The 22,791-nt window shown below is 46.1% G+C and overlaps 2 protein-coding genes across 2 annotated transcripts; both read right to left on the bottom strand.

The window, feature by feature from the left end:
• Positions 1-4,326: 4,326 nt before the first annotated feature.
• On the bottom strand, positions 4,327-9,635 carry LOC144113042 (uncharacterized). Its single transcript, XM_077645933.1, has 3 exons — positions 9,403-9,635; positions 7,506-7,736; positions 4,327-4,496 (listed from the first exon to the last, which is right to left on the bottom strand). The coding sequence occupies exons 1-3, from the start codon at positions 9,633-9,635 to the stop codon at positions 4,475-4,477; spliced, it is 486 nt and encodes a 161-aa protein (XP_077502059.1). The 3' UTR covers positions 4,327-4,474.
• A 9,048-nt stretch (positions 9,636-18,683) lies between these two features.
• On the bottom strand, positions 18,684-22,372 carry LOC144113394 (uncharacterized). Its single transcript, XM_077646436.1, has 5 exons — positions 20,252-22,372; positions 20,046-20,155; positions 19,711-19,963; positions 19,578-19,619; positions 18,684-19,130 (listed from the first exon to the last, which is right to left on the bottom strand). The coding sequence occupies exons 3-5, from the start codon at positions 19,883-19,885 to the stop codon at positions 18,991-18,993; spliced, it is 357 nt and encodes a 118-aa protein (XP_077502562.1). The 5' UTR covers positions 19,886-19,963; positions 20,046-20,155; positions 20,252-22,372; the 3' UTR covers positions 18,684-18,990.
• Positions 22,373-22,791: the final 419 nt, after the last annotated feature.

The following is a 22,791-nucleotide window of genomic DNA, read 5'->3' as shown; positions in this document are numbered from 1 at the left end:
GTATTATATTTACCCAGATGTTGGCGTTGTGAAGGGAAGTGAAAGGAATGTACAAGCCAAAGCGTACTGAGCTGCCGTTGCCTTCTTCATCGTCTAAGGACGGCATGCGTAATTTCTTGCACGGCATTGTTGAAACTAAGCTTCCTCATTTACCATTATTTTGTACCGGAATGCAAATGGTGATTGATTAAATACGTCGATTTGAGCACTTGGACTCGTTAGGTATCCTGGCATGAGCCCGTGCCACAAAAAGGGACCAGCAGAAGGCGATGTGGAGGAGGAAAGCAGCTGGGCTCGCGTGCCACGCGCATTAGAGCCCTGCTAGGCCTCAGCTGGAACGCTCGCCCAGGCCTTCGCTGGTCACCCCTTCTTCCCGGCGACTTGCGCCTACTGGCCAAGCGATTCGCCAGTCCCCAGCATGCGTCATCAACAGAAGAACGCCGCGGAATGACTGCGAAGCCTGAGGCTCCCAGCAAAGGTTTTCCGCGCCCACTGCTACCATCCGTTGGAAAGCCCTTCTGAATCGTACTCGGGTGAGCTATTTTCCTTGCTTCGCCGAGGAGACACCGCACCCTGCCGTTCCCGAGCTTCGAGGCAGCCATCTGAAGAACCTCACAAGAAATAGCTCACCTGCAAAGCCTGATCTCACCGCACCATGCCTAGCGACCAGCCTGGAAGTGGAAGGAAAGGCACAAGTCGAGATAAGAACGCAACCGAAAATGGCACCAACGGCTCCAAGCAAAGGCGAGCGCGGAACATGCTGAAGGCGGCTCCGGTCGAGGGCGACTCATCGACTGAGCAACCGGGAACACCACGCGACGTGCCTCTCGGTCGACTGGAGAAAGCCATGGACGAAGCCACAGCTAGGCCTACACCCAGGTCTCCATTGAAGAAGGTAGTCCCCGTTTCCAAGAGCGGTTTGGCAAAAAAGGCTGCAGACTCACCAGGCACCAACGAGGCTGGGCCGTCCACCAGCGAAGGCAAGAGCAGTGCAGCGCCCCGCAAGCCACGTGCTCCTGGTCCCTCGTCTCGTTCCTCATCGGCCGTTACCGGCACAAGTGAGCGCCGCACTGGACGCGGCCACCGGACGCGCAGCAAATCTCGCGACTCTGGAGCTGAGAGAAAGCGCCCCGGGAGAGGAATCAAACGGTCGCGTAGCACCGGAGGAAAAAGGGGGCGCTCCCGTTCCCGTCGCCGGTCGGGATCCAGGTCCTCCGGTAGCAGCACCGCTGGCAAGCGTGCTGGCAAGAGGCGCCGCCGATCTCGCTCGGGCTCCTCAAGGCGCAGCGGCGGTCGGAAACGCGGCGGAAAACGGCGCCACCATTCAACCGGAATAGCCTCCAAAAGCCCGGGAAGCGCAAGACCGCCAAGAAGTAACGAAGGACGCAAGGCGCCGGGTAGAGCGGTTCCAGCTGATTGACCGGTACTCATTTGAAAGATCAAAAATGCAAAATTTCTCTGTGCCAAGTCCGATAGTGTCGACAAAAAAATTGTTCAAATAAACCGAGTTCACGTACTCAATGTCTTTTTTCTTTCTCATCAGACTAACTTCAGTCGGACAGTAGCTTTTGCCTTCGGCTGCTGATCCCAAGACTCGGGTTGTCCTCCCGGCGACGGCGACCGTACTTCTATGGGGGCGACGCAAACGCTGCCAGATACTTTTCGATGTCAGTGCACGTTCAAGAAGCCTTGGTGGTCTAAATTTATCTCGGAGCCTTCGGTCGTTTCTTGTAGCCGGTGTGCAGCTTCAGGGCGTTAAACTCATCAATTTCAACCTCATTTACATCAATGTGTTTGCATTGATTTCATCAGAATTTCAGTCATCCATTTGGCCAAATAGCGGTGTAGACCTCTCATCCAAGTGTGGCTAGTTTGTCGACATTCCGATCACCAGGGTATACTGCCTTCTATAGGGACATGAAATATAATTAAATCACTCACTTGGTGGTGATGCCGAAATGCGTTCCAGGGCTTAACATGCCTGAATGCTGGATCCAAATTTAGCACGCGCTGGTCCGTCCGATATGAAAGGAAGAAAATCCCTTTGCAAAATGCACGATTTTTTTATTTCTTTACTACCTTCAAATACTTAGATATTAAAGGCCAAACGGAGAAGAACCTAGAATTGAGGAAAAAGAGGGCTCGTAACACGTAATTTGGAGGAATGAAACTTTGTTCCCTTTCATATTGAATGCCCTTGTACGTAATTCGCGAGCATACTTTTGTTTCAGCATTGGATAGCTGACCTGGCAAGCAGTAAAGACCACCCTTATCTTTTTAAGCATACACTGGTTTGGTTAACGGCGTTTGACGTCCCAAAGCTTCTCAGGCATTGATGTTCGCCGGAGTGGACCACCTGGGGTTCATTATTGTTGTTGTTAGCCTTACAAAAGATGGCACATACCCACAATGGGGGATCGGCCAAGAATCAGGAGGCAGACATTGCAGTTCACCTGCACTCAGTAAAGGCAACAGAAAAGCACGCGAGAATTCAACACTGGTGGATCCTACCTCAAGAAGGGCATGAACGGTCCATTAACGTGCACTGACACCACTCAGTACATGGACCTATAGCATTTCGCCTCGACCTAAATGCGACCGGCACGGCCGGGATCGAGCGCGCGTCTTTCGCGTCAGCAGCCGAGCACAACCGCCACTGGGATGCCCTAGCGTCTAAGCTTTCACGTAGAACGATAGCTTATATTCCCTTATTATCTTCGTTATTCTGGAAGAGAAGAAGTAGAGAAAAAAAAGACTAGACGAAGAAATATATTATAGCCTTTGTGAAACATCTGCCTTGGCCTGTTCGTTGAATTGCATTTGGACAAACTTGCACCCATCGCTTCGAATTTGTCTACTTTTTCTCTATTCAAAGGCGAAAAAACAACGACGACAAATATCGCTCTGATGAAATGCTCAAAACATTTCATTGGGCCTTGAATTGGTGGTCGGTCCCCCGAATTCCTGCAGTGTCCGTTGGATCTTGCAGCCGCTCCTAAGCTTTCGGTAATCTCCTGCTGAACTTTAGAAAAGCACGCTGGTCAGGATTTCCTCCCATCGCGCAGTCGTCAGTTCTATCATATTTATTTCCGTGTTGTCTTGACAGGCCCATACCATGCGGGATAGGTCCTCCTCTGAGCCACATTGTGCGTTTTGTGACGTAGTCTTCTGGGTGGGTTACCTGGTCTTTTTCGGCATCGAAGTCCAGGCACGCCGAAGCCAACAGGGGGAAGAAGCCAAGCTTTACTGAGCAGCGCGTATGTATACTGAAAGTAGCAAAAAAGGGCAAGGGCAAGTCCTCGCGTGCGTATCAGATACATTTCATGCACGCGCTGCGGAGGCTTCGCGTCGCGCATACGATACATCTTCCTTCTTTCGGAATAAAAAGAATCGAAACAATGAGCAAAGTTATAAGCTTTACATCAGCTCAATTCACAAAACAATAACCGAAGAGGCTTGGCCAAAGTTTCTGCCGTATTGCAAACGTCGCGGGGGTATACATGGTCTCTGTGATCGTCTTAACACCGGAGCGCTTGGCACTGCACCACCATCAAGCGTCACTGGTCGCTGCTGCTGCGATGCACTGTTTCCGGAGGCGTTGTCGCTGTTGTCATCAAGCTCACGCCGAAATCCTTTTTTCGTAGGCATTAAATGCTTTCGGTTGCGGCGCAGAAGTCTCCCATTTTCTGTGAACACGTAGGACCTGGGTTGAGCACAGCCCTTACAAAAATTTCTTTAGACAGTCCATAGACTGTCTATAGACTTTAGTCTAAGAAGTCTATAGACTGTCTATAGACAAATCCTTTAGACCAGTCTATAGACAATCTATAGATTTATGGCCATACACTTTTAGTAGACTCTTGTCTATAGACAGTCAATAGACAAATGTCTACTGAAAGTAGATAGGTCTATAGACAGTCTATAGACACAGGTCCATAGACAGTCTATAGAAGATTTATAGATTTACGGCCATACACTTCTTATAGACTTCTGTCCATAGATAGTCTATAGACAAACGTCTACTGATAATAGACACAGGTCTATAGGCAGTCTATAGATGATCTATAGACTTAGGTCATACACTTGCTGTAGATTTCTGTCTATAGACAAAAATATACTGGTCCAGTAGACATATGTCTATAGATTGTCTATAGACATTTCACAGTTATGTGGCCTGGCAATGCTGTAGATATTTGTCTATAGACAGTCTATAGAGCTCTGCCTAAAAAACCTTAATAGACCATTGTCTGTAGACTGCCTATAGACAGTCTACAACTGTTGAAAAAGGTCACCACACAGTCTTCACAATTGACATGACGATCAATATACTTACAATTTAGTTTATTTCCAAGCTATGCAGGCAAGGAATATGCAATACATGCACCATAAGAATGCACCACATAAAAATAAATGTTGAAAGTAATGGTCCGAATATAGTTTCCTCAGAAGCAATCTTGCGACCTGTTGTCTGCAGTCAGTCATCCAGGCATGTTGACCTGTACAGTGGAAGAAAAAAAATAAGAGGAACTGAAAAAAAAATTCCCACTCCATTTCTACAAATGTGCTTTACAACACAAGGCATGTATATCCTGGCTATCCCATTCAAGAAAGCTAGACGATGTTTTGGTTTGGTTTTATGCGGCCCAAAAACCCAAGGTGACTCGGGCTATGAGAGGCGCCAAAGTGAAAGGTTGCGGAGTAAATTTCGGCCACCTGCGGTTTCTTACCGTGCACTGACATTGCACAGAACACAGGCCTCTAGCATTTTGCCTCTATCAAAACGCGACAGGCTATACCGGGATCGAACCTGCATCATTCAGGTTGTAGTAGTAGTACAGTTTATTTGGGACAAAAAATATACAAAATTTGTCCTGGGTCAGAAGGCTAATGGCATTTTTGCCTGATGAGGCCATCCCACCCCTGACAGCAGTGGCAACCACTATAGGCATATTCAAACACATTTGCAGTACAGTACATCGTACAACAATCAATATGTATGCAAGCACACAAAACAAAACAAATGGACAACCCTGAGGACTGTGTGCATGCTTCTGTATATGGAAAAAAAAAAGGTTTACAGATTCCCGAATACTATTTACACGTACAACACACCCAAATATCACCCATGACACCAAAGTAATTCTTTGACTTATTATTCCATTAGGTACATATGTCTTAGTGTTTTCTTTAGGAAATGATGGGTGGATTGGTAATAATTCAAAGATGGCTGGATATTGATTCAATAAATTTGCTATTTGCATACATAATCTCACATCACCATAGTTGATGCGAGATCGGGGCACCTGTATTTTATCTTCCCTAAGGAGATGTGGAGTGTGTTTCTTTTTTGTATTGAACCTCAATATTTGAACAGTGTAACATATACTGGTGCACGATTTCCAGAAATAACTTATATTTGAATAGCTTACTGATCTCTAGTTTGTCATAGATCTTAAAGTATGGCAAGCAATGTTCTAATTTTTGGAATTTTTGAATACCACATATTCAGTGCTTTTGCAGAGGGTGCAGCTAATCAAGGTTTCTTTGTGTTGTGTCTGACGATACCAGGGAGCAGTATGTTAAACGTGAGTGAAAGAGTATATTAAGTTTGCTGCTTCACTGGCAACCTGTTTAATATGCCAAAAACACGTGAAGTTCAATTCGGAGAGCTTCTGTGTGCGAATTCCAGAGGAACATTTCATGAAAGATAACACCTAGAAAGCAAATCCTGTTAGACTGGTTGATAATGTTATTCCGGAACTTCAATTTGAACTCAATATCTTTTTTGCTACCTTTAGGCTTGAAAATCAGGTATTCCATCTTGTTTATGTTTAGGTCTAGTTTATTAAAGGTTAACCAAAGTCTAAATAGTGAAGCCCTTCATTTGCTTCTCTGTAAACGAAGCTTTCATTGCAACCTGAAAAAAAATACATTAGTGTCATCTGCATGTAATACCATTTCAGAGCAGCCTGGGGTGTTTACAATACCACTCATATATATCAAAAATAATATGGGGCCTAGAATGGATCCCTATGGAACTCCGTATTTAATAGTGCCTCAATCGGATTCGGTGCTCTTTATTTGTGGTGTATTGCTCCCTGCAAATTAAACAGCTTTCCATCAGGGCATGTGCTGTACCGTGGATTCCATAGAACGGTAGCTTTATTAATAATATATCATGATGGACAGAATCAAAGGCTTTCCTGAAATCAAGAAATAAACCCAAAGTAAGCTTTGATTTCCTAATGTTGTCAAGAATTTTCTGTTTAATATAAAGTAAAGCAGTTTCAGTTGCCTTTTATTCTTTCTGAATCCAAACTGCTTGCTTTACTATCAAGTTATGCAGAGTGAGGAAATCGACAATTCTTTTGTTCATTATGTGTTCAGCAACTTTTGAATAGACTGACAGCACTGATATTGGCCTAAAGTTGTTCAAGTCTTCAAAAGCACCCACCTTTATGAACAGCTGGGAACACGCGCAAGCTTCATTTGGTTTGGAAAATATCCCTACTTGAAGTATGGCAGTTGCATATATGCGTAAGGACTGGAGTTATCAGTGCGGCTACAGCTTTCACGGGGGAAACTTTCACATCATCGTAGGCTGATGCACAGTTGTCCTTCAGCGTCATGATTATGTTGAGGACTTCTTCGGTGCAAGTTGGAGTGAGAAATACAGCTTGAGGACATTGAACATTCATGTATTGTTCACATGATAATGTACCATGAATATCATTTCAGGCACCAATTTCTACAAAGTGCATGTTGAAAAAGGTTTGCAATGTTTTCGTCAGTTCAGGCCCTGTGTAGGTAATGCACAGCTGGTAATGTCGTCTTGTGTAATAGCGTTAACTTGCAGCTTTTCTACAATCTCATTTACTTTGCTTAGCAAGTCCTCATCCTGGGTTTCAGTCGATATATGAAGCTCCAGGGTTAGAAAAGCGACTACGCCACTCCAAATCATCTAGGTCCTGCTTCAGCTAAGTTATATCACTACCTACATTGTTAGACTCCAGCCCTTCAACTCACTTCGTTTAGTTGTTTTGCAGTTTTTTTTCTTGAACAGTCAGGTGGTTCTGAAAGTCGTCAAACTTAGAGCAACTGCATTTGCGTCTCAAATGCATCAAACTTTTTTGACAAAGGCAAAAGAGCATCAAGCTTCGTTTCAGTCTGCAGTAATCTGAGTATCACGTCGAAATCACGCTGTGGATTTTCTGTGGTGCTTGTGCCCTTGTGGTTGCATTGACAAGTCACATTTCCATGCTTTCTTTTTGGCTTTGCGCTTAGCACTGAAAGATTCTCCTGTTATTCCGGCACATGCACCACGATGAAAATTAAATTTTCACTCCGAGCATGTTGCAAAGATGCTATCAGTGAGTGGAAGACGGGCAAGCACAACGAGCTATAGTATAGCCCAGATCTTTTACAAAAAACCCATCCACTTAGGAGCAGCGACGACACAAAAGGAAAACAAAATCACATTCAGTGAGGCATAATTATGCACAAACCTGCACAAAGGCAGATACGGTTCCATGATGCTCGCAGTTACGGTCACCACTGCCAAGTGAGGTCCCAGTGGAAGGAATCTTCTTCTATAGCCCACAGTGAACCGTTGATGCTGTGCCAGATTTCTGGGTGACACCGACGACCACGCCTTCCTGGTCCGCTGCTTGAGACTACCGTCCGTCTTCAGGGCCCGTGCGATGACCAGTGAGATGTACGGCTGCACAGTGGGTAACCTGCACAAAGGCAGAGACGGTTATGTGATGCTCGCAGTTATCGTCACTACTTTGCAGTGGTGACGATAACTTGATGTTGCTTTACACAACATAACTGACGACTTGGCATAACATGAGCACCTGAAGAACACGATAACCACTGAGCCATCGCACCAGATTCATAATTTCAGTAAATATGCATGACAAATTCTATGTGGCTGTCATAAAACATTGTAACTAATATCCACATTCCGTGCACTCTACCTCTACACTAAATACCTACTGCAAATACTGACCTCTGTATGCATTCCCTTTACATTAATTGGAATAGAATACTTAGAAAACTTGTGCCACTTATCATTGACTCGCTACGAGCTGTTGAGAATGCTGCTCCATAAAACGTACATTCAGTGCTCCTTGCAAAAGAATCCCCACTGGAGAATATTCAAGCATTTATTCTTATACCCGCTATTGAACAAGCGCTTCAAAATACCCTGCATGAAGCCTGGTACGTACGCCAATAATCAAACGGGCACAAGCCATGCAAAACCTACCAGGCAGACTGCGAACCAGTTCACCACGGTTTTGCGCCCACAACTTGAAACACTAAGACGAAACAGCATAATCATACACCAGAGTGCACTCTTTGGAACAAGTGGGTTACAGTGCTTCCATGCCGTGCTCATTATCCAGAAAAACTCAAACAGCACAGTGGCTGCAACAGCGCCATTTCAGAACCATACGTGAGCTTCAGACCACAAGCTCATTATTGTAAGGATGAAATACCATCTCAAATTCATTTAAGTTTTTACTTCAAGTGCAGCCCAGACAGAGCAGTAAAAAGGAGACACTTGCATGCAGGTACCCTAACCTAACGCTGATAGAAAAATCAACGAAAGCAACGAACACACTCAAAGTAAGAATTATTTCATTGAAACAATTAACGTATTCATCAAAAGGCGCAGCCAAAATAAAACAGTGCGAGCAGAATTGCATTCGTGGCGCAAATAAGCGCCAAGTTACATTGGCGTTTTTGTAATGTAGCAGTCTACTCTGCCTCTCGCACAATTGGTACTGGAGAAATTTGTGCACGCGTAAGCGGGGTTCATGAACAAGCCTCTCAGAACGAAATGTAAGCCATCTCTTGTCGAGGCGACCTTTACTCAGCTTTCGAAATGACTTGCCCGCAGGCCAGCGGCGGCGGCCAACCACTCGGATAACAGGGATCGACGAATCCATACGTGTGCAACGAAAAGGGGAGACAGGATGCAGCTCGTAGGTCCTTCGCGGTGTTTGTACACGCTCGCCATTTGCGCCGGCAACCACATTTTTTTCAACCATCACTCTATTAGCATTCCTCCACCGCCGTTTCACTAAAACTTTGACAAACGCCTCGAGCTCTAGTCAATAGCGTTACAAAACATATTTGGTGAAACGTCGCTGCCCACGACGCGCACCGAGTGAGCGGCTACAACAAACAAGCAATTAATGCACACCTCTCAATGAACAGCACTCCATGGTCCCGACAGGCGATAACGCAAAGAATAAAAAATAAATGTAATCCACCTCAGAACTTGATTGTGCGTTTCCGCAGATGCCAAGTTAATCGTGCTCAGACGGCTCTAACGCATAGTTTCATTTCGGCCTTCACTCACGGGCTAAGCGATATTTCTGGCTGTGCACCTACCTTTCAACACGGAAAAGCCAGTAGAGAGCTCGCGAGGAGGGCTTACCGTCCCGGTTTATAGTGTTCTTGAAGGGGGTAGTGGGTTCAGTAGCCGGCGCGCCCCATGCATTGCGGTGAGGCCGCGAGTGCGGACGGGACCCGGATGTTAGCGGCAGCGCCAGGCAGCGCTGTAGTCGCGTGGGCTGGCTGTTGGTGGTGCCCATGTGCTGCCTCTCGCATGTTTGTTCACGCATGGTTTGCGGCTTCGGCTGTTCTCCGTTTTTTTCAGCGCATCATTTTAGTTTGTTTCGCCGGCTGCCTTCTTCATTCGTGAAACGTAGGAATGCCGAACCGTCAACAGCAACGACACTGCTTTGCTCCCGGGTGTCAAACCGGCTACAAGTGGACTAAGTGGTGGTTCGACAGCGCAACAGCACACACAGACCAAGTAGGAGACGAGACACACAAACCTTGGTCTGTGTGTGCTGTTGCGCTGTCGAACCACCACTATGCATCACCAACTAGCCCAATCTGCAGTTCTTCTAAGGTAGACTAAAGGAAAGAAGCCGTTGTTGTTTACCGTGCCGAAAGATGAGGAAAGACGCCGAATTTGCCAGCCAGGGATTTAAGTACATCATGACATCCAGATTGAGCCAGGATACACTGGAAAATTTATTTGGCATAATCAGGCAATCCTGCGGGTCCAACGACCACCCAACCCCCACACAGTTTCTAATTGTCGTCAACAGCTTGTCGTTTTACAATCTTGACAAGACAGTGCGCTCAGGAAATGCTGACCTTAATAGAGGTAGTGGAGAAATAAGTTCTCTCCAGGGTGCGTGCGATGCTCCTGCTAAATTAAGCAACGGGGAGTAGGGAGGTTAGCTTTGGGAGCACATGGCAATACACCAAATCAGGGGGTACAGGGTGATATGGGATGGGCATCTTTCGAGAGCAGAGAGGCTAGCAGTAAGATAGCATTTGAGGAACGATTGAGAAAGATGGAGGAAAAGCAATGGGCTAGGAAAGTTTTCAGATACCTGTATATAACGAATGTTGACACGAAATGGAGAAAGCGAACTAGAAAATTGACAAGCAAATATCTGGACAGCAGTAAGGGGGCAAATCAGCAATTATCGGTTAAGAAAAAGGTTAAAGAAACAGAGAGAGCTCTGTGGAAAACAGGGATGCCGACGAAATCGGCACTGGGAACATACCGGACCTTTAAACAGGAAATTGTCAAAGAAAATATCTATGATAATTGTAGGGGAAGCTCTTTGTTGTTTGAGGCCAGGACTGGAGTTTTGCGGACTAAGACGTATAGTGCCAGGTACCAGGACATAGACACTTTGTGCATTGAATGCGGAGAGGAGGAGGAAACGGCTGAACACTTGATACTTTTCTGTAAAGGGCTTCACTCTACAGTGGAAAGCAGCGGGGCTGACTTACCCAAGGCATTGGGGTTTAGGGATAGTGAAAGGAAAGTGGATTTTAAGAGGTTAGAAGTAACCAAGCGAAGGTTATCTGATTGGTGGCTAAAAGCAAGACAGGAGTAAAATTTCCCAGGTGGCTTGAGCCACCGCCCGATGTAAAGGGTTCAGCCGCATCCATCCATCCATCCACCCACCCACCCACCCACCCACCCACCCAGGATCGGCCTTGATCTTTATACCGCGCGTCTTTACTATCCTGTCTTTCTATCCCATCTTTCAACTCTCCTACTATCTGCACGTGGTAGCGATTGTGGCTCGGCTTGAGCCAGTGGGCAGGCCTGTGCACTTTCCTTTTCTTTCTTCCTGGCAACAACAGACAGACAGAGGCAAGTCAAATGTCAGCGCCCTCCGCACACGCGCTGTAATACCCTCTACGACCGAAGTCCACACACCATCCCATATTCCAGCACAGTCTTAGGTCACGCCTAAAATGCGCATCTGTGCACACCACTGCAAAGGTATCGCACATGTAATACGTGTCCGAGGAGTCCCCACAAAAAAGTAACGGCTCCTCGAGTAATTAAGAGCAGCGGTCGCGTGTCGCTGGCCTTCCGCGAGGCGCTGCTGCTGAAAACCGGGAAGAACGCCGCGCTGATTATGGACCGCAGTTTTTTTCGGCATTCTGTCCCCTTGCATGGATCTCACTTTTCACACCCACAACGCATCGATTACCTCTTCTCGCTGCTGAATTGGCTTCTTCCATTCTGTGGTCGCGTTTCTTGCGAAATAAGCAACATTTTGTCCGGACTAGATTATCCATGTATGTGTGCCTTGTTTCATACGCCACTCAACGTGTACAGTACGCGTTGAGTACGCCCAACATCACAACGTTACGTCCTCCTACACATATAGATCTTTAAAGATTAAGTTTACCAAATTAGAATTCTCAGGCGAAGTGCGTTAAGCGTGCAGTCGAACGGCAGCACGCATCCAAGCGTATCGTGTACGTAACATGATGGTCTCGCAGGAGTAGGCGGTAAAAACAAGAACGACAACGCCGCTAGAACGCGTGCTGGTGTACGAAAAGAAAGTATCTATGCCAAACCTAGGCTTAAATTCCAATTGCGTCTACGCCATGTCTGCAGCCGTAAGGTTACCGCCAATAAACCCGTTCTGTGCCGCGTGGGTTACCTCATGCTTTTGCTGTGAGCGCTACAACATATGTAGGCTGAGTTGGCACTCTATAGTTATTTTGTTTTAGCCTGGCTGCAAGAAAATCATTTCTGACCCATCGGCAGCAGTGTACTTCACGTCTGCATCAAACTGATAATAAGAATTCGCCTGCAGCACACGGGCGCCTTAGTGTTTCGCCTCGATGGAGGCAAAACTCTAAGGCGCCCGTGTGCTGTGCGATGTCAGCCCTCCACTACGGCACCTCTTTCTTCTCTCAGTCCCTCCTTTACCCCTTCCTTTACGGCGCGGTTCGGGTGTCCACAGAGATATGCGAGACAGTTGCGACGCCATTTCCTTTCCTCAAAAACCAATTTTCAGTTTTTATTCCCAAGCCCTCCACTACGGCAACTCTTTTCTTCGCTCAGTCCCTCCTTTATCCCTTCCCTTACGGCGCGGCTCTGGTGTCCACCGAGATATGCGAGACAGTTACTGCTCCACTTCCTTTCCTCAAAAACCAATTTTCAATTTTTATTCTGAAGCCATCCACTACGGCATATTTCTCTTCCTTTCTTCTTTCACTCGCTGCTTTATCCCTTCCCTTACGGGACGGTTCGGGCGTCCACCGAGATATGTGAGACAGTTAGTGCTACATTTCCTTTCCCCAAACACATTTCTGGTTAATTGTTTACCTCTGGTTAACCCTTGTCGAAAGCGAAAATCTGCATATTTCCCTGGCTACGTTTGTGGTCGAGCGACTGGCGGTCTCTACGGCAGGCGTCGCATCGAACACACCTAGCGTCAGGCTGAACGCGTCAAAGTGCGCCGACGTTTTATGCAGAACCCACTTTGATGACCTGCGCATGCGATTCCAGCAGACGCTTTCCCGCTCCGCTCGGTCAAGGTGGGTAACGTATCAGAGGGAGTAGGCAGCACACCTGGGATAAAATTGAAATTGAAATTTGGTTTGTAGTGAAAGGAAATGGCACAGTATCTGTCTCATATATCGTTGGGCACCTGAACCGCGCCGTAAGGGAAGGGATAAAGGAGGGAGTGAAAGAAGAAAGGAAGAAAGAGGTGCCGTAGTGGAGAGCTCCGGAATAATTTCGGCCACCTGGGGATCTTTAACGTGCACTGACATCGCACAACACACACGCGCCTTTGCATTTCGCCGCCATCGAAACGCAGCCGCCGCGGTCGGGTTCGAACCCGAGAACTCCGGATCAGTAGCCGAGCGCCCTGACCACTGAGCCACCGCGGCGCATGCTGTTTCGGAATTTCCTTAACCAATTTTATGATCGCCAGCGTAGTCCTTCTTGTACGTACCGACTCTCCTTACAGCTTGTGGCATTGTTTATAAAATACCTCACTTTAATACTTTGCACAAGCATTTCTACCGCACACTATGCAATACCTCCAGGTGCGGCTGACGTTCATGCACCCCCATGCATGGCATATCCCGCTGCCCAGCTGGACCTCAACGGGGCTCCCTTGCCCCATTAATGCAGCCTCGGACTAATTCCGCCCATTAATGCATTAATGCAGCCCATTGCAGCCTCGGACTAGCGGTCTTAGTGAATAATGCTTTCCACGGCCACCACCACCGTCCCGTTGTTTAGCAGCTAGCACAATCGAAGCAGCGAAGCGGCAGCAAGCAACCGGAGTGAAAATCAAATCAAATCAAATCAAATTTATTTATTTCACCACATATATACGTGGTAGGAGCTCTTGAGCAAAAAGCTGCTCGGGGCAGCTTGACGAGGCCCAAGAGACCATAACAAGGTAGAGCTGTGCAGACACATGATTGTAATATGGCAAGAAAACAATATTATATGCAATGTTATATACAGGGAAATTGACATAGAAATCGGAAATTCACAAATACAAGCTAAATACGCTAGCTGAAGTGTTTGAGCAGTGTGTCTTCAGGATAGCATTTCGTTAAATATTTTGTAAGTGGCATGAGCATCGAAGGACTAATGATATGTTTTTTTTTTCACGTCCTGCCTGACTAAAAGCTTTACCCCTGTTTGAAGTGCGGCAGTGTTCTGAATGCTGTATATTACTTTTAGAACACTGCCGCTCTTCAGAGAGGCGTATAGTTTTCACGCAGGTAGGACGTAATTAGAGCTCGCTTCTGCAATAAAGAGTGCCTCACCTAAGGGTGTATAAGATTTCTAAAAATAGGCTTTTTGAATTAGAAGAGCGCCCTCAACGGCATAGCACAGGCATCTTGAAACGAATATTAAAAACTTATACGCTTGTCACTTAATATGGGCTACACATTTCTCAATACATCAGGACCTTAAGAGATGTAGTTAAAAAGTTAGCTGTTTAACATTAGTTACCGAGCCTGCTATTTAATACGTCTTAGCTTATTCTGATGCTCACATCCGGTAACAAAGTTATGCCGAAGAAAGTACTATTCTAACCAAAAAAGCCTATTTAAAAAACTGCTAATATTCTTAGGTGAATCACCCTGTATATAGAGACAGGTCTTAGCAACATGCTAACATGACCTATACACCACTTGTAATGTGTGGTTTGACTCCCCGAAGCTGCACGTAGGATGTGACTATGATGGGCGTCACAGCGGAGGGCTCTGCATTAATTCTGACAAACTGGGGTTCATTAACGTGCTTTAACATCACACAACACTGGGGCATTTTTGAATCTCCCGAGCTCCGTCGAAATGCGGCCGCCGTGGCAGTGATTCCACTATACGACCTTCGGCATTCTGTCCCCTTGCATGGATCTCACTTTTCACACCCACAACGCATCGATTACCTCTTCTCGCTGCTGAATTGGCTTCTTCCATTCTGTGGTCGCGTTTCTTGCGAAATAAGCAGCATTCTGTCCGGACTAGATTATCCATGTATGTGTGCCTTGTTTCATACGCCACTCAACGTGTACAGTACGCGTTGAGTACGCCCAACATCACAACGTTACGTCCTCCTACACATATAGATCTTTAAAGATTAAGTTTACCAAATTAGAATTCTCAGGCGAAGTGCGTTAAGCGTGCAGTCGAACGGCAGCACGCATCCAAGCGTATCGTATACGTAACATGATGGTCTCGCAGGAGTAGGCGGTAAAAACAAGAACGACAACGCCGCTAGAACGCGTGCTGGTGTACGAAAAGAAAGTATCGATGCCAAACCTAGGCTTAAATTCCAATTGCGTCTACGCCATGTCTGCAGCCTTAAGGTTACCGCCAATAAACCCGTTCTGTGCCGTGTGGGTTACCTCATGCTTTTGCAGTGAGCGCTACAACATTTGTAGGCTGAGATGGCACTCTATAGTTATTTTGTTTTAGCCTGGCTGCAAGAAAATCATTTCTGACCCATCGGCAGCACTGTACTTCACGTCTGCATCAAACTGATAATAAGAATTCGCCTACAGCACACGGGCGCCTTAGTGTTTCGCCTCGATGGAGGCAAAACTCTAAGGCGCCCGTGTGCTGTGCGATGTCAGCCCTCCACTACGGCACCTCTTTCTTCTCTCAGTCCCTCCTTTACCCCTTCCTTTACGGCGCGGTTCGGGTGTCCACAGAGATATGCGAGACAGTTGCGACGCCATTTCCTTTCCTCAAAAACCAATTTTCAGTTTTTATTCCCAAGCCCTCCACTACGGCAACTCTCTGCTTCTTTCACTCGCTGCTTGGTGGTGGTAGTGGTTTTATTAAAAATAATAGTAAAAAGGAAGGAAAAGATTTTTGCTAGCCCCGGCATCTGCCACCGATACTGAAGCACCTGAGCTGGGGCAGCGGAAATAAAGGATAGCAGGCAGAATGAAGAAATGAAATGAAAGAGGTGAGGGGACAGGAAGAGAGGATAGGGGGAGAAGTAATATGTACGAACTATTTACGCAATAAGAAATGTAACAAACAAACAGACAGACAGACAGAGAGACATACAGTTCAGTTAATTGCGTTGAGAATGCTGACGGTAAAGCTACAGTGTTTTATTGTAGTGTGAACGCAAATTTTATTCCTTTATGTATACTACAGCTCTCTTGGACTATTGCAAGAGTTGGTTTCGGAACTGTTAAATGGATTGTGCTTTATTGTAGTGTGACAGCAAATTTTATTCTTTTATCTATACTACAGCTTTCTTGGGCTATTGCAAGAGTTGGTTTGGGGACTGTTAAATGCGGTATCAGGGCAGCGATGCGTTTTACAGTAGTTAAAATCAGTATCACCAGGCAAATTATCCCAAGTTCTATTGGCTTGGCAAGAAACTGCTTGAAAGTGTTAGCACGGAAAACTAAGAGGCGGTGCCGTGGTAATCGGGATTCTTTTGTGTGGTCGGTTTAGCGGGAATCGTGTAGCGGTCTACAGAATGCCGACAGGAGGAGTTTATATTACCGCCTATCCCGCCTCGCTCCCAGTTGTCTGCTAGAGCCGTTCATATCACGCGCGCAGACGGCCCGGTCACACGGCGGAGGAAGCTCCGCCGCATATGGATTCTTTACGCGAAAATATAAGTAAAAACAACCCCCTCCCTATGAGCGCGCGCCTTCCGCGCTATTGGCTAGCGTCGCCATCTGGTGTATGCCAAAAAACTTATTTTTGGGCTCTCTAAGGCGCGGTATTTGGATTTTGTGCACAGGCGCATGTCCGTGCGCCATAGAATTCATATCAGTGCGCACGGACATGTAGTACTGCGAATCTTGTGCTGAATTCGATTTCGACTGCATTCATTTCGCCACTTTATACCAGGTATGTGGCGTCAGGTATGGCGAAGTCTGGTGTGCGCCATGAGTGTGTAGAACGCTTTTTCGTGGGGTAGGGGGAGGAGGAGTAAAGTTGTTCCAAGGGGAATTATCTTGAGAGGGAAGCATGTTAAGCTCCTTCTTGGAGAACACTGTGGGAATGTCTGGGAATGGGTATTGGGTTCAACACAGAATTATTGCTTGAGCCTCACATTATAAATTTTGAAGTCTACCGTTTCTCCGAGATCGACGTAAAGAGAAGTCCAGGCCGGAATGATGGTTACAATTCGTCAACTGCTTATACCGTCGAGGAAACCTCACAACACGCGCCCCTCACAAACGAAAAAAATTTAAACGTGCCGAGCTTCATTTAGGAGTTTCAGCTCACCTTGGATTAGGATGCCATCTGTCGTACAAACAAGGAACCATGTGTCTAGTGCTCTTTTTGTTGACGCTAAGTGGCGCAACCGTATGTTGCGCGATAGGTTGGCGATTGTTTATTATGATATACTTCTTAGTGTGCTGCAATATATGCGCATGCATACACCTCACTAAATGTATGTGCGAGAAAACGTGTGCATATGTGCGTGTGGTGTTATACGTTCTAAATTGAGCAGTCGGCAAAAGCGCAATGGCTCTCTTTAATGCCATGTGGCGCCACCTTGTCATAGCTTTCTGACTCACATCGGTGGGGAAGACCGTCAACGTACACATGTCTATCTACTGTGAGGGGCTTTTGGGTGACAGCTCATGTACGCACCGCGATGAAGCGCTAACAGCCATATTTACACGGATCAGCACCAGTCACCTGAGGCGTACGGGAAGTTTTATTTCAAGTAAATTCATTTGACAGCCCAAAGGTGGCGCGATAGTTCTTGGCTCACCAAATTTTGGTGAAACGAATGGGCCGTTTTTGAAATGTGTAGCGGGCAAGGAGTTGTAGCGGGCAACGAACCCGCGTCTTTCGGGTAAGCAGCCGAGCGCCATAACCACTTAACCACCGCGGCGGCCCAATGCAGTTCTACTCAGCATGCAGTGCGAAAAATGGATATTTTATGGACTTAGTCGAAAGGCAGTGTATACATTGTTGGATAACATTAGGATTGTTATAAATAATAGACAATAGGTCTATAGACAATAGTCTATATGCAGTCTAAAGATTGTCTACAGACGATAGGAAATTAAGGCGGTTAGAGATTCTGGTCTATAAATTGTCTATAGGTCATCTATAGACAAATGGCTGCTAAGCCGGTTACAGACTAGCCTATAGATGGTTTATAGATTGTCTATACACAAAAGGAAAATATGGCGGTTATAGGCTTTAGTATATAGATGGTCTATAGGTTGTCTATAGACGAAAGGAAATAAAGCAGGTATAGACTTTAGTCTATAGAAAATCTATTGACCGCCTATAGACAAAGGAAAATTATGTTTACTATAGACTTTGGTCTATAGATGGTCTATAGACTTTCTATGCACAAAAGCAAATGACGCAGTTATAGACTTCAGTCGATAGATAATCAATTGACCGTCTATAAACAAAGAAAACTTCTGTTACAGACTACCCAGGTGAAAATTTCCTGCTGGTTTCCTGCTGGTTTTCTACTGGTTCCAGCAGTGCTGGTTTATTAGCACATTCCCAGCAGCTACTGGAACCAGCAGCTGCTGGAACCAGCAGCTGCTGGAACCAGCAGCTACTGGAACCAGCAGCTACTGGAACCAGCAGCTACTGGAACCAGCAGCTACTGGGACCAGTAGGTGATGGAACCAGTAGCTGAAACCAGTAGCTGCTGGTTCCAGCAGAGGGTTGCAGGAAGTCGGCCGTATGTTCTGGTACACTTTTCAGCAAATTTTGAGCTACGAAGTATGCAATCATGATTGCTATTCTGACTGCTCCATTCTAACAATCAGCCTGCTAATCGCGTGGCTAAGCATCTTTGTGCTATGCTGACAGCGTCCATGTGGATCTTGTTCAAGCACAGTCATAGTTTTTCAGATTTTAATCTGCTTGTGCAGCTTTGATTGGTACATCCATTCAAGTAGGCTGTTTCACACTCAGAGGAAAACTAGGAGCGCGTGACTGCCACGCTTTGCGAAGAGCTGCTGCCGACAGCCGGGGACAATCAGCGGCAAGGGCGCATGCGCAAAGAACGAAGCCGGCTGCTCTTTCTGCGCATGTGCCTAGTGTCGCCCAGTCACGCCGGCTGTCAGCGGCAGCGCTTCGAGAAACACGGCGGCCACACACTCCCAGTTTCCTTCCAAGTGTGAAACAGTCTGTACATTAGAACATCCATCAAGTTTTTAAAAATTTGATCTGCTTGCGCAGCTTGGACTTTAAGAGGTCCTGAATTTTTTCAGTTAGAGTTCTTGTTAAAGTCTTCTCAGCTTCCTCGGTGCTGACAGACTTCTGGACGCCCCAGTGCTTGAGTGTTTCTAAAAAGAGACAAGTCATTTTCCAGCATTACAAAACAAATACCAGTTGTTGCAGCAACTACGACTGCCAGTTATGCAGCTGGAGCTTGGCAGTCAGCCATGATTTAGATTTATGGCATAAAGGCTTCAACACTAGACGGAAATGCACATTGCTTGTCAGCTTTACAAAAACCACCAAGCCAAGCTTTCCTGTATGTCATCTGAAGCAGTGCAAAACAAATAAATGACGTGAAGCACTCTTTGCACTGCTCCAGCAAGTGCACCAGGTACAACCAAACCTCTCACAGCATTTGCTTAGCACATACTGCTGGGCCAGTTGTTTTGGCAAAAAAAAGAAAAAAAACTGACTTCATGAAGCGGGAGGAAAGTCTGCTGTATCATGGCATGTGTCATGTAACCCATGCATAGTTTCCAAAGCATCACATGAAGTGCCAACAGGAAACAAACCTGCGGTCATGCCTTGACTGTAGCGCGCCTTGCCTTGTTCGACTGTACAGAAGAAAAAAAATGAACAAGTTTACAAAAAGAACATCAGCTGTCATGTTGAAACATCTTACATGAGAACAAAAAGCATTCTTACTCTGAAACATTTTGCTTTCAAGGCACCTTTGCAGGCTTGCAACTTGCGCTTTCAAAAATATGTTGTCGTCCTGCAGTTCCTGGGCGCGAGATTTCCAATACTCTTTTTCCTTCTCGAGCTCGCTTTCCTGCAGCTCCTGGGCACGTCCTTTCCAGGCTTCCTTCTGCCTTCTCATGTTAACAAGTTCACTTCTGGCACACAGGTCATCACTGTCTGACGACGTGCTGTCATACCTCTTTTTCCTTGGATGAAACTGCATTATGTAAAGTTTAGGACGTTTTGATGTTAGTACTTCTTTTGTAACCCAAAATCTAGAGAAAGACAACCACCCTTACCTGGGCTCCTGCGTTCTGCAGAGACTGCGCTTTTTTGTGAGTCTTCAAGATTTTTTTTTAAATCTCTTCATACAGAACTTTTTTGCATTCCCCTTGTCGTTTTTTTGCCTCTGAAAAAATAGGAACGCGTCGGAAAACAATTTAAATGTGGCAATATCGAAAGTTGGCATGTCTCATAAAAGCAACAAAAGTTTAGTTGTACCAACCTTTTTTTCAGCCCTCTTTTTTTTCGCTTGCGACTCCTCGTCATCTGTGCCCTCTTGCACTGTAATCTTTGGGATTATTACCCGCTTTGCCCGCATTTTGTCGCGGGCGTCGTTTTCGCTCTCTTTAAGAAACGAGAATTTATGGATTGGCAACATATCAGTACATAACATTACTATAACACTACAACGTTACATACCTGCAGCAACAAAACTTGAGCGTTGTATAGCCCGCTGTTCGTATCGTCAACCGAATCCCGCCAATAGGCGGAATATACGGCGCGGTTGTCGTAATCATTGTCGTTCTTTGGTGCAAAGTCCTCAATGTCATCAACGGGAATGACGTGCAGGCGATTGTCGCGGTCACTAAGGAAACGCACAACGGCAAACATGGTGCCCGACAGTGCACAAGCAAGAAAACTTAGCCTTAAAAACGCACGACGTGCACCACAGAAACAAACACGCTACCGCAATACTCCCGAGTCCTCAAAACACAATAACAGCCCATAGTGGCCAGCGGGCCCGGCGTCACGGCTGATTGTGGTAAATTTCCGAAAAAATAACTAATAAGTAAATCATTTTTATACAACATAAATAATAATGCGAGTAAGTTTAGACTGAACGCATAATCATTAGTCAAACAAGTACTTGTTTTGAAATTGATACGTCTGTTGTGGGACAATGAGTGCCCTTGGGTAGCTTGCAATCCAACTTCATCCATTCCAATCCAAGACGAACATTGAACGGCAGTTCGAGTCACCGTGCTGGCGTTCCTGGCCGCGTATATTTTTGAGTAGTGAGTGCTTGCATCGTGAGTCCAATGTTTGATTGGAACATCACTGGATAGAGTATGGGCCGTAGGAAGGAATACCTCAACCCTGGCAGCGCCTCTTCCATCCCATATTCAACAAAAACTTATCTTCAGCGATCAGCCCGGCGCGCGCAGGAATCGCGTGTACCGCAGCAGGCCACCAACGTTATTCAACCGCACAGCAGTGTCTTTGCCGGTCATGCGGAGGCTTCGATACCAACTCCACATAGTGACGCGCAGCGGGCGCAGCTGCCAGCACAGACACAACCCGTAGAGGATGCCGAGACTACGGCTGAAGGCTACTTGTACGCTGTATCGGCGGATGAAGGGGTGTCAACTTCAAGTGGCGAGCCAGTGCCTCCCATCGATCAAGAATTACCAGAAGTGCCGCAAGAAGACAGTAGCTTTTCTGCGGACGATTTGCTGGCATTAACGGTGAACTTCGTTTTGGAGTTTGGCCTTCCGTGGAAGGGAGTCTGCTGTCAATTTTTGAGTGCCTCTCGAATCAACAATAAATTCCGTGAATGTGACTTGCGTGCAATGTTTGACATTTCACATTATTTACACTCAGCTTCAGTTTGGCCTCTGGAGGCAATACTTTTTTATGCATGGATGTGTGCAGTATAGGCATTTCCAAACTTTGTTCTTGAGTTGTATTTCACTATGCCACATCCTTTCCTGAAGGGACCAGCATACAGAGTTCTAAAGCAGTAGGCTCTTAGCTACAAACAGCAGATCCAAATTCCAAGAGTGAATAGTTGGACTAGTTAATTTATTGCTTATATAATTAAAAAAACAGTGAAAATAAGACGAGGTCATAAGACGTGCACTTCCAAAGTGTGCTGAAATTCCTTCTTGTGCCATCATCCTTGCGCTGTTTTTTTTCCCATGAAAAATTCAAACCAGTTTATTTCCTGCTGTGGCCAACAGCCAGTTCAAAACCAGTAAGCCATCAAATTGGACCATTGGAGTCCGAACATAAAACCAGCACGTTACCTGCTGGTTCCAGCAGCATCCCATGAGGAAACCAGTGAGCACCCTGCTGGAACCAGCACAGCCAGCAAGTTACCTGCTGGTTCCAGCAGCATCCCATGAGGAAACCAGTGAGTACCCTGCTGGAACCAGCACAGCCAGCACGTTGCCTGCTGGGACCAGCAGAAAACCAGTAAGCACCCTGCTGGGACCAGCAGAAAACCAGCAAGCACCTTGCTGGAACCATCAAAACCAGCAGGAAACCAGCAAGTTACCTGCTGGTTCCATCAGAAACCAGCAGCTCCCAGCAGGAAACCAGCAGAAAATTTTCACCTGGGTAGTCTACAGATATTCTATGGACCATATATAGACAGAACAAATTAAGGTGGTTATGGACTTTAGTCTATAGATAGTCTATGGATGATCTATAGACGGAAGGAAATTAGGGCTGTTATAGACTTTAGTCTATAGATTCTCTATAGACTGACTATTGAAAAAAATTAGTCTAAAGGGCGTCTATAGAGTCTATAAAATGTCTATAGACAGTCTATAGACCATTTTCATAAGGGAGTGCGTGACCCCTGCTTTTTTGTCCCAAAAGAGCTTCTTCACGCGAACGACGTCACCTTGGCTAAGCGGTGGTAATGGTTGCCGGTTGTTCATCGTCTGACGATGCTTGACCACATGCAAACCAGGGCCATCTTGAATAGCTCACAGCGTTGTCCGTAGCTTAGCTTTCGGCCCTGAAGGATCGCTGCCG

Source organism: Amblyomma americanum, chromosome 1, assembly GCF_052857255.1.
Source record: "Amblyomma americanum isolate KBUSLIRL-KWMA chromosome 1, ASM5285725v1, whole genome shotgun sequence".
NCBI classification, from domain to species: domain Eukaryota; kingdom Metazoa; phylum Arthropoda; class Arachnida; order Ixodida; family Ixodidae; genus Amblyomma; species Amblyomma americanum.
This window is presented reverse-complemented; position numbering and strand designations above follow the sequence as displayed.

Excerpts from the sequence above, each read along its gene's own strand:
- LOC144113394 (XM_077646436.1), bottom strand. The coding sequence starts at position 19,885 with ATGAGAAGGCAGAAGGAAGCCTGGAAAGGACGTGCCCAGGAGCTGCAG. Across the intron at positions 19,620-19,710 it reads TGAAAGCAAAATGTTTCAGA|TCGAACAAGGCAAGGCGCGC; the intron begins GTAAGAATGCTT and ends TCTTCTGTACAG. Across the intron at positions 19,131-19,577 it reads CAGTCAAGGCATGACCGCAG|AAACACTCAAGCACTGGGGC; the intron begins GTTTGTTTCCTG and ends GTCTCTTTTTAG.
- LOC144113042 (XM_077645933.1), bottom strand. The coding sequence starts at position 9,635 with ATGCGTGAACAAACATGCGAGAGGCAGCACATGGGCACCACCAACAGC. Across the intron at positions 7,737-9,402 it reads TGGCTTTTCCGTGTTGAAAG|GTTACCCACTGTGCAGCCGT; the intron begins GTAGGTGCACAG and ends GCCTTTGTGCAG. Across the intron at positions 4,497-7,505 it reads CCGTATCTGCCTTTGTGCAG|GTCAACATGCCTGGATGACT; the intron begins GTTTGTGCATAA and ends TCCACTGTACAG.